The following is an 11326-nucleotide window of genomic DNA, read 5'->3' as shown; positions in this document are numbered from 1 at the left end:
AAAGCTCTAATTTGGTGATCAGGGTATATATATATATATATACTGTATATCCTTGTTTTAGAATTGGCAGGGGAAAAAAACCGGTATCCTCGGGTTTCTTTTGACATTGAACATATGAACATATAGAAGTTACCCAAACGGTTGTATGAAAAAAACTGTCTTTTGAACATTCAAACTGTCCACAAACAGCCCAATTTGTTCTCAGTGGAACTCAGACAATCCCGAGGTTTTTCCCTTAGAACATAAAAACAAGCCCTGCTGCCTTCTGCTCTTCAGTTTTTAAGAGAAAGTGTTGCATCACGTCCTCTCCTCTGACTGAAGAATCCCGTTTGCAAGGTCATTCCATCAGCAGGATTTGTCCCGCAGGTCAACCAGTCCATCACAGGAACAACACAGAAATGTCATGTTTCTTTATTCAAGCTCTGTGCACAGATCTAACGCAGGGGAGCCGGGGATGGTTGGAACACTTTTTGCTTCAGCACTCGTAACTCACTGAATGTTTGAGCGAGACTTCTCAAACTTCCATACAAAGTGCCCACATCTGTTTACTACAAATGGCTCCAATTCAAACCTCCGCAAGAATATCACAAGACAGCGTGAGGTGATGTCAAATACATGGTGTTCCTTTGTTCCAAACCGACCCCAACTCCCGGGGTAGGTTGGAACACGTGCTGGGGTAAGTTGTGACGATTAGACAAAAGAAGCAAAAACCGAAGACAGGCAATGTAATATGCTTCTAAAAGAGGTTTTTCTAAATCCAAGAACAATCTAGAACGGTGCTGAACCAGTCAGGCCCGGCCATCTGCTCCTCATCTCATGTGTGTGGGTGTTTCATGTTATATATTAAAATGCAAACGTTCTGACCTAAAAGAAAGTGGAATAGAAAACCTGAGTACAAAGACACAAACAGTTTTTCAATTTATCGTACACCTACGCTGGTATTCGATTCTTCTCTGGTCTAAGCTGTCATAATACTGACTTGCCTGGCATATGCTTAGTCCGTAATCCATAAGTCCATAATATAGGTCTGCTGCCTCAGAGAAGACGTGTTGCTTTGCCACACTGGGACGATCGCTGGAGCCCCGGTCTCCCAGCTTCTGCAGCGTTTTGCAGTATCTGCTCGGTGTTACATGGCAGATCCCAGGCGCCTTCGCCTCTGACCTGCCTGACTTGCCCTTCTCTGTGACCTCATCAGAGGATTTTTTTTCTTAAAACATTTGCAGGCACACCTCGGTCAGTCTTTCTTTTCCACTGCCTCGGCATTCTGTAAAAGTATTACAATCAAGAAGGTGGTATTAGTTGTATGTGAGAGGATGGTTTTAACGCTTTTTAAAGATGTGTTACAAGCCACCCCGCCTCTACAGCACTACACAGTGGGGTAGTGGTTTGTCACATTTGCCTCACAGTGGGACGGACCCCTGTTTGAACCTGGTGTTTGCCTGTTCACCCTTATGTGTGGGTTAATCTGGCTTTGTTCTACAGTTGGAAGGATAAATGGGGCTAATTGGTGATTTAATCACTAATTAACCTCAAATAAATACTTTGGACTACTGGAGGAAACCAAGCCAAAGTAGGAAAAGGGTGTCAAACGCGTTTTAGTTCAGGGCCACAAACAGCCCAATAAGAACGTTTAAACTTCAACTTTAAAACTTTTCTATGTTGTGGCGCAGAGTGTGATGAAAACCAAACTCCCTGCTGATACGATTCAAGAAATCCCCAGTGTGTGTGTGTGTGTGTGTGTGTGTGTGTGTGTGTGTGTGTGTGTGTGTGTGTGTGTGTGTGTGTGTGTGTGTGTGTGTGTGTGTGTGTGTGTGTGTCCTATCGTGGGAGGGCAGCCGGTCAGATGACCGTTATTAGGTCTACATGACTGCGCACCTCTTCACATCTTGGTTCTCTCGGCTCGCGCAGGGCTCGAATCTGTTCTCCCTCGTGCTGGTCTGCAGAGCACGTAGCTCCGGGACGCTCCTCGGCGGTGAGTAAAGTACCGTGCTTCGATGCAGGCGGGTGGCACGGATACCCTCCTCATCCTCACCCCTTTTCTCCCCCCGCTGCCCGGGTCATCTGATTAATCGCGTGTTGTCGCCGTTTCTCTCCGCGTGCAGTCACACTGGAGCTTTGGCGTCTCCTATATTCGAGGTATTACGGTAGCGGTAATACTCGACACGGAAGCCCCACAAATACGCTCAATTTAATCGCTTTGTAGTCTGATTACTCCACAAACCAATGTCTTATCGCCATGTTTCCAGAGAGCTACTGGCGGGCACCGTCAGTATCGGGCTGGTTTTTGTCGTTGGATACTGGTTCGGTAAGATCGAATGTGTTTAATGTCTCTGATTTTGTGGGATTGGCCCATCCTGCAGGCACGTGTTTGTGTGTGTGTGTGTGTGTGTGTGTGTGTGTGTGTGTGTGTGTGTGTTTGTGTGTGTGAAGCGTTGTATTTTCAACTGTCTAAATGTCGAGTTTTTGTTTTTAAATGTTCATCTTGATCTGCACTAAACATGATAAGCATGTGACAGGAGTAGAATAAAAGAATGTGGCTCATGTGAACGAAACTGAAAGAAAACCTGTAATTCAGTTTACCGTGACACAGAATATCCTCCACCATATGTTACTGAACATTGTTCCTGTCAGTTCGGCCATTGTCCTTTTTTAGAATAGTATTTCTGCTTGGATGGTCATGAATAAATGACACAGATCGGGTTTTATTTAAACCATCACCTGTTTAAACTGCCATTTTAAAATTAGTTTGAATGTGCGACACTGCTGTAGAAAGAAAGCACAACTTATCTTTAGAAAAGATGGTATTTTATGAGCCTATTCAGCGTGTGAGTCCTATAAAGTTTATTAAGACAAAGGTTGATCAAACCCATTTGTTTACTCGGGGCCTGTGCTCATATCCAAAGTCCATGGGATCACTAATACATGCATGTACAAGGAGAACATGAAAAGTACATACAGGAATGCTTCAAATCCAGACTTAAACTAAGGAGATGCTCGGATTGTAATCACTGTGAAAATACAGCCCTGAGACAAGTTCCTGGCAGGATTGACATTCAAAGAATTAATCTGTGTTGTGGAATTATTGATTTAAGAAAGAAAAAATACAGGTTAATATTACAACAGAACATATGCCGGATAATCAATTCTCAAATTACGAAGTGGCTTATGAATCGATCAATACACTCCCTCAGCAATTACAACGGTTTTCTGCATTGTAAATAGATATGTAATAGATATGCTAGTTGGTAGAAAGATGTAAAGACGAGTTCCTGAAGTGACCTCTTCTGAGGAGAAACCATCTGCTGCACGTTAATATGTCGTGTAAATCCTTATCTTGGTACTTCAAGCTTTGTTGCCTTTATGATTTCCAGCAAGCACGTCTTCATCTGCTGCTGCTGGATCTATAATCCCATTACCCCGTTGATATTGGTTAAGTTTGATGTGCTTTAAATCCAATAACTCCTGAACAGTGAGTCCAGCTTCCTGAGAGATGGTCGGCCGTCCCGCTGACATCATCGTGCTCTTAATATTATGTCATGGTTCGTGTTCTTCCTCAGGAAAAAGGAAAGCTTCCAGAATGAGCATCTCCAAAAGTCACTGCGGGGGGAAGGACAACCCCCTGATGCAATATGTCCTCAGTCACTCCATGAGGGAACATCCGGCACAGAAAAAACTCCGACTGGTGAGGCAGCGGTGACGGCGGCGTCTGGAACGTCTCATCACTCCGTGTCCGTCTGCGGATTTGTAAAGTGATGCAGCTCGTTTGTCTTTCAGAGGACGATGGAGGACTCCTGGAACGTGATGATGGTCGCACAGGAACAGTCGCAGCTGATGGCCAATCTGGCAAAACTCATCAAGGCCAAGAAGGCCATAGAGATCGGTAAGAGAGGCTCATTAGATGAATCCAGCCGCACGTCCAACATCACGTACATCCCCAGGTAGAAAATAAAGCAGGTCACTGGGATGTTTGACAGGCAGATGCATCGACCGCATTAATGCTGTTAAGACTTAAAGCAGTTTCAGTTTTGGACCAAAACAGGCTTCAGTTAGGAGTTTGTTTGTACTTGTTGCTGAAAATGTCAATCAAATCTGGCAGTTCTTTTTTTTTTTTTTTTACTAAAGAATATGCCCATACACAGTGTTAAATATCACTGATACTGGTTTCACAGGACCTTTAAGGGCTTTGGCATAAGTGGCTGTTGTTCTTTTATATGACAAATATATTAAAGTGCCTGCTATAAAAAAAAACAACCATTGAATACACAAAAAAAGAGTATTAAATGAAAGTTTTTCCCCTGGAACCATTTTTCCTCCAGAAGAGAAAATGTAGAGGAAAGATGGTCAGTGCTGATAAATGAACAAATATTAATGTCACATGTCATGTGCTCTCAACAGGCAGTGCATGATGGTGGCGTTGTAGTCATGTGATTATCATCTGATTTCTTCAACGTAACATGTTTCTATTGAGTTTACTGTTTGCTGAGGAAATGCATGAGATTTCTTACAAAAGTTTTTACAGAGATAGGAAAAAAAACCTAAATATAACTGTCATTATCCGTTCACACACACAGCTGCCAGGCAAGCTGCTCGACTTTTGGGGTTCAGTGTTTGGCTCAAGGGGATTTAATGAAATAAAACAATAAAACAGTTCTTGGGCGCTTTAATGTGCAAAAGCAATTCTTCAAAAATAGCAGAGTTCCAAAAGCAGCAGGACCTGGAGAATGAAAGATCGTAGTATTACAAGAGCAGACAATCTTATTGGAACATAAAGGGAATATGTTCTTATATAGTCCTTCGTATCCTGACCTGGCGTATGAATCAAAGTGTCCTTGAGTAAGACACTTAATTAAAAATGGCGGTTGAGCGTCTTGCCTGTGTGTTTGAATTACAATGTAAAGTGATTCCTGATATTCAAACAATGAAAAAGTTAAATACATTTATGAGTCAACTTTTGTATATGATGGATTGAAGCAGTGTAGAACCACTTTAGGCTCTACATGTTGACTTAATAAATTGGATACTGGGGGTTTTATCTTTTTGCAGTTTTTACTTAATATACTTCACCATTTTCCTGATTTATTTATTTTTAATGCTCTCAAATACTGCTCATTCCTTTCCGTTTCTATCTTGATGGCTCTTATCAGTTTTCCTTCCATTAGCACTGTTGTAAACGCTGCCTCGGGTGGTATCTTATCAACTCTTTTAATCTCTCTGCATGTGCAGGCGTCTACACGGGTTACAACACACTGAGCATTGCTCTGGCTCTACCTGACGACGGCGTTATCGTGGCGTGTGACATTCGGGAAGAGTACCCCAACATCGGCATGCCGTTCTGGAAGGAGGTGCGGCTCACGCCGGTCCATTCGGCGCGACTCTGCGTACGGTTCGTCGAAAGGCACACCCTGAACCGCACTCTTTTAAAATATCCTTGTGGGGTTTTTTTTTGCTCGCAGGCTGGAGTCGAGAGCAAAATCGATCTCCGCATTCAACCGGCGCTGCAAACTCTAGGTAGAGGAAGACCACTGGAGCTCAGTGTTGTAACTTATTAACCGTTTCCTGACAAATACAAGTAACAGACTATTGTCTGGGTGTCCTATGTTTCCTCCCACAGTGCAACAACGTGCACTTAAAGTTTATTATTTGAATTTCAGATGATCTGCTGTCTTCCGGTCAAGCCGAGACGTTCGACTTCGTGTTCATCGACGCCGACAAAACCAGCTACGACAGCTACTATGAGAAGTCTCTGCAGCTGCTCAGGAAAGGAGGCATCATTGCCATCGACAACGTAAGGACGTCTCCCCCCCCCCCCCCCCCCCCCCCCCCCCCCCCCCCCCCCCCGAAATACAGATTTTTAACCCTTTTGGAGCTGTCGCACTGAACCCTTTAAATGATGCCGCAGGTGCTTTGGGGCGGGAAGGTGCTGAACCCCTCGCCTGACGACGCCGACACCGTGGCCATCGACAAGCTGAACAAGAAGCTACACCGAGACGTGAGAGTCAACCTGAGCATGATGACCGTGGGAGACGGAGTGACGCTGGCGTTCAAACTATAACTTGTTTTTGTCGTTTCTACAGATAGTTTAAAGCTGAAGCAGGAGATATGTGACACTGGTTATTCACTGAACTTTAGTCTGTACTCATGTTGAATAGACTAATATGTAAAGGAGGTTTTTTTTTCCTACTTTTTTGTGCCACTTTTCTACATTCCGACACGGCAGGAACCTAATACTTTTACTTTACAGTAACTACGCTTTCACTGAGTAAAATCATTAACTACACCGGTGGTTTGTATTTTATTAAATGATATTTTCAGAGTGTGAAAGGCACATTAAGACGGAATCTTGGGCAAAATTATGAGTGAGATAAAAGGGTTTGATTTTCATTCCAGGACTTTATTGTAAAGGTAGACAGACGCCAACACACAAACTGCTCCCTGATTAGTGTCACAGCCCATGAGGGGGAAGAAAAGTGGACGAGTCACTCGGTCATTCACTCAAGTCACAATGAGGGGAAAAAAATCGCATTCAGCATCGTCTTGCAGTTCAAAAGCAGGTACTCGATGTCACGGTGCTCTAAAACTCATCACACGGTACGATTACGCTTCTAGGAAAGAAAACAATAAGTGAAGAGCAGCCAAGTGATTGACTTTAATCTTAATATATCTTTGCTAGTGGAACTCCCAAGAGGCAGTACAACACTAAAGAGTAAATGTGCAAATCAAACCAAAAGGAGCTTAAATAAAGGTTTTTCTACTGTGCAAAACAAGCTCAAGTGAACATTCTACATCATCACACTTCAGCGAAAAATACCACTTTCCTTTGGGACCAAACTCCTGGCGGGTCAAACTAAACACTTTTCCACACCGAGCAGGAGCGTTTCTTCTATCATCACTGAGGGGAAATTGGCGAAAGGAGGAATACGTGCGATTGTAACACGACTGGGTGTTTGTAACCACGATGAAAGGAAGTCGGTGGGAAGGTTGTCCATCTCGTCTGGTGCCTGTCGACTAGGATTCTGACTCGGTTTTGGCTTCGTCACTGAAATAGCTGTTGCGGTCCACGCGCCACATTCTGCCCGTATTCCTCCTGTTTTCCTAAACCTCGGAGAGGAGAAGCTCACGCCTCCAGCTCCAGGCCAAGACCAAGTTTATGACCGCCAGCGTTGATGTTCTTCCCATCCACTAATGCCGAGAGGATGAGTTTCATACCTGAAATCAAGTTAAGAGTCCATCCATTACATTTCTGGTTGTTCTTTTTTTTTGGGGGGGGGGGATCTAGTCTTATATTCATGCTTAGTACTGTAGATATTGCTCTTACCAGGTCGCAGAGTCTGCGTGTATCCAATTCCTACCAAGCTTGAATTATTCACTTTAGCCTGCAGAAAAAGCAATAAGGAGTAAACCCTCCCGCTGCGCTGCTTCATTTCACATCTTTTGAAATTCATGTATCGTGAAGAAATTTGAGTTAACTTCAGACCAAAGTTGACAAGTTGTCTGTTAAAATCTGAGCGCTATGGATAATTAAACTATTCTTCAAACAAGAATTATAAATATAATGTGTCATTTGATTCTAAAGTTATCATTTATAACTTTCAAAATTTTAATGTAAAGTTTTATACTATTCTGATAATCTTCTAAGATTTATTGAAAACGATATCAGACTTTCCTCCATGTACTACTGGTGGTTCTCCTTCCACAGTTTGAGAATAAATGAAGTACAAGAAGCTGGTTTTTGAGTATAGTGGGGGCAGTGATCTCATCTTACGGACCCGTTTGTTCTTCATGTACGTACCGATATGGAGGCGCTGGAGTCCAGCTGGTATTTAGCAGCGATCCCGAAGCGAGTGCCGTTGCTGCCTGCAGACCAGGCCAGGTTCACAGCCGTCTCAAGTTGGTCGTTCACTTTCTGATAAATGGATCCACCGAACTCTGAGCCGTCGTTTCTGGGTGGAGGGCGAAGGAGCAAAACATCAAGAAATGCACGTTTTCCCACGACGGTTCTCATCCCGTTCATTTGAAACACTTGCAGTGCTGCACACGTACATGTTGGTGTGGAGCTGGAAGTCGCCGGTCTTGTAACCCACAGAAAAGTTGCTCTGGTTCATTTTGGACTTGGCCGAGTCAAATGTCATCTGGTAGCCTGCCAGCCATCCTTCGTAGCCGGCCACTGCCGCACCGTGGATCGTCGGACCGGCAAAGTCTAAATCGACGTCGACGCCGACGTTAAGGTACTCCCTCTTATAGGCCGTCTTCACCTTTCCGCTCTTTTTGCTGTGAAATGAGAAAAAGACAGTGAAAAATGAGAAGTTAATGAGAAAACAATGTGGTCAGTTGGAGGTTGGTTCTTACCCAGTGTTTGGTGAAAACGTGGTGTCAAAGGTGAGTTTTAGTCCTTTGGTGATCTTAAAAGACAAAATCCCTCCATCAGTCAGATCAAGCAGTTTCATTCACAGAATGCTGGAGGGCGTAGAAAGGTTTTCTGGGAATCTACCTGATCCTCGATGCAAACGTTTGTGCCCAGCGTGTTTTCTGTTGTCCACTTCTCGGTGAACGTCAGCCCGTATTCAGCCCATTTGTACTTGGTTTCCAGAGCACCGGTGACCTTGCTGGTGTCCACGTTGGACGAGCCGGACGTTTTAAATTCCTGATGAGAATGAAGCGACAGTAAGCAAAGTGTTCACAGTGGGTACCACTCTCAGTATGACCGCTATGACCAACCAGAACACACAGTAATAGAAGCTTACTCAAATATTGTTGTGCCTTAGTGGCAAAACGCAAAGATTACTATCCTCGGCGCCTGTTCAATTTTATAATTAGAATTTTTTTTCAGACGTTTTTTTTCTGCGAGTAACTAGTCCTGCACTGTTGGGCGCACCGACACATCAAAACGCGTAGAACGTTCGGGAATATGTTGCTTCGACTTTTGTTAACGACTAGACCAACCACTTCCGAACAAATCCCCCAAAAACTGGGAAAAAAATGTCCCATAAAGTGGGTGGGAGAGGCACCTCATGGAGGAGCTCAAAGGAGATCAGCGTCTGGTGCCATTAAGACAGTGAGGTCAAAAGATGCCCACATTTTCTAGTATCTCTATCTACAACTCACCAAGAGACAGGTTTACTTCTAATAAGTAATCCTCATAAGAGGACTTATTGAATGTTTTTGCCAGCCACACAGCAGCAGCATTATAAATGGCAATTACAAGGCGCATCACTCTTTTATTGCTCATAAATACATATTAACGATATATCCAAACTTATTTTGACATAAACAGATGAAGTTATGTACCAAGGTTAGTATTTGAGGAAGTATATTACATCTTATCATTTGTACCGTTTTGACATTCAGGTACAGCATATACGTACTAGTACAACAAGCAGACCACAACTGTGTGTACACAAAACTCACCACTCCACTGGAGGACTGCGTCTTCACGTCGAGCTTCACCAGCCCAAAGCCTGCAGTGAAAAACACCTCAGTGGGTTTCAGAATACATTCCAAGCTGCAGAGCTGTCCTCCGCAGGTCACCAAGTACACACTTATAAAAAGGCCTTTAATCTTGCTTCCAGTTACCGTATCCCTTATTGAAGATGTCCTTCGCTGATTTTCCCAGGTCTGCATATGCTGGAGGGACTGCCATTGTGCCTAACAGGAGACGTGGAGGAGAGGCTGGAATAACAAATATAATACAGTATGCTATTATTATTATTATTATTATTTAGGGCTACAGTGAAAACGTAATGAGAGGTTGCTTCAAATGCTCTTAATGCAACTAAGTACAAAGATCTTTTTCCTTTTTTGTATGGCAAATATTTAAAATGCACCACGTGTCTTATTTATAACTAATAATAATAAACAGTGGAATGATACGCTTCACGTTTATGCTGCAAAAAAAAAGACTTCATATGATGTATATAGTGTGTTTTCAACAGATCTTTCTCTTATTCTTGTTTTCAGTGTCATAAGTAGTGATTATGTAGTGGTGAGACATTAGCGTTTATAAAATTAAAATAAAGGCAGTTATCTATCCAGAGCTATAAACTTCTCTAGAGACCTGAGTCGGCAGGAAGTGTTTGAGTATATCAGATCACACGAGGAATACAATCTAACAGATTAAACATCTCGTCAAATAGCGTGGATCCAGTTCGGAAGGTTTTATCGTAAATATATTTTTAAGTCTATATCCCAGGGTCATGTGGTGCACTGTGCGTGCAGAGAGTAGTCACGCCTTCTCATGGTCAAGGTTAAACCGGAGGCTGAGAGGCTATAGTGTCCGCCTCCATCTGTCCTTTATGTCAAAGCCAAGACGCACCTGACGCAAACACTCTTAAAACATTTAGCCAGGAGACTTAATTTCAGTGTGGACCGAAAGAGTTGACGCGCACGAGCGTGTGGCTAAGGTGGGGGGGGAGCATTAATCAGCTAGCTAAAAAAGACAAAACGCTTAATCTCTAACAGAAATACAGCTTGAGCGACCTTACTTTTAATACAGCCGCAGACTCACCGACAGTTACTGCTTTTGGTTCACACTGTAGTGAACTTGTGAGGCCCGAAAAGCGGCAGAATAAAGGCGCAGAGCCGGCGTAGGACGAGGAGGAGATCTGGAGGAGAGAGACACCGCAACACAGTCCTGACCTCAGCTCAGCAGGACCCCGTCCAATCTGCCTGACCGAAAAGCGACACATACTTTAGAGATTTGAGACAACAACACATCATCGAACCAAGTTTATTCAGCGTTCATCATAGAAATTTTTATTTTTGTCAAAAAAGTGGATTTATTTGTTAATTTGTATCCTGATTCGCATACAGGCATTGCTAGAGGCCTCTAAATCACCATGGAAACCAATACGCTAATGTGGTGACGTGCATGAGTTCTTGACTTTTGAAAGATTCTTGTTTTTGTTTTTGTCTTCATATATTTAAAAAGAACGACTTTTAAATATTTTCGTTTTAAGTGTAAATCCACATTTCTGATATTTGTCTCTTTGTATTTTTTTAATATTTATCTTTAGCTTTTGTTCTGCTGTGTGCTTGTTTATCTGTACATATAAACATTTGGTTTGTAAATCCCACAAAAACAAGTAAGAATACAATTGTCTTAAAGCTAATCCCCACTCATTAAAATGATTTACTGCCTTTTATACACGAAATAAGATCTTTGTTCCCCTCAGGTGTGTAAAACACAACTTAATAGTACTCTTTTTTTTCTTGTGAGTAAAGGATATATTAAACAATGCAAGATTTGTGTATTAAATGAGATTGATAATTACTAACAATCAACTGTTTCCAAACATATTTCTAAATAAAGCATGATTTCACAACATGCAAC

General features: G+C 42.7%; 2 protein-coding genes across 7 annotated transcripts; one reads left to right on the top strand and one right to left on the bottom strand.

Annotated features, from left to right (window-relative positions):
• Positions 1-1697: 1697 nt before the first annotated feature.
• Positions 1698-6790, top strand: LOC308114760 (catechol O-methyltransferase domain-containing protein 1-like). 3 transcript variants are annotated; one of them, XM_080471898.1, is made up of 8 exons: positions 1942-2136; positions 2247-2305; positions 3558-3682; positions 3775-3880; positions 5224-5342; positions 5454-5508; positions 5652-5785; positions 5900-6790. In XM_080471898.1, the coding sequence occupies exons 3-8, from the start codon at positions 3578-3580 to the stop codon at positions 6050-6052; spliced, it is 672 nt and encodes a 223-aa protein (XP_080328024.1). In that variant the 5' UTR covers positions 1942-2136; positions 2247-2305; positions 3558-3577; the 3' UTR covers positions 6053-6790. The 3 variants fall into 3 exon arrangements, with proteins under 3 accessions (XP_080328022.1, XP_080328024.1, XP_080328023.1); XM_080471896.1 differs by lacking the exon at positions 2247-2305 and having other exon boundaries at positions 1698-1972; XM_080471897.1 differs by having other exon boundaries at positions 2136-2305.
• On the bottom strand, positions 6380-10655 carry LOC308114739 (non-selective voltage-gated ion channel VDAC2-like). Of its 4 annotated transcripts, none has more exons than XM_080471858.1 (9): positions 10479-10655; positions 9571-9666; positions 9406-9455; positions 8489-8641; positions 8347-8399; positions 8041-8268; positions 7790-7940; positions 7316-7373; positions 6380-7206 (listed from the first exon to the last, which is right to left on the bottom strand). In XM_080471858.1, the coding sequence occupies exons 2-9, from the start codon at positions 9635-9637 to the stop codon at positions 7115-7117; spliced, it is 852 nt and encodes a 283-aa protein (XP_080327984.1). In that variant the 5' UTR covers positions 9638-9666; positions 10479-10655; the 3' UTR covers positions 6380-7114. The 4 variants fall into 4 exon arrangements, with proteins under 4 accessions (XP_080327984.1, XP_080327983.1, XP_080327986.1 ...); XM_080471857.1 differs by having other exon boundaries at positions 10502-10654; XM_080471860.1 differs by having other exon boundaries at positions 9571-9642; positions 10479-10629.
• Positions 10656-11326: the final 671 nt, after the last annotated feature.

The sequence above is a fragment of the Lipophrys pholis genome (assembly GCF_963383615.2).
Source record: "Lipophrys pholis genome assembly, chromosome: 1".
Taxonomy (NCBI): domain Eukaryota; kingdom Metazoa; phylum Chordata; class Actinopteri; order Blenniiformes; family Blenniidae; genus Lipophrys; species Lipophrys pholis.
This window is presented reverse-complemented; position numbering and strand designations above follow the sequence as displayed.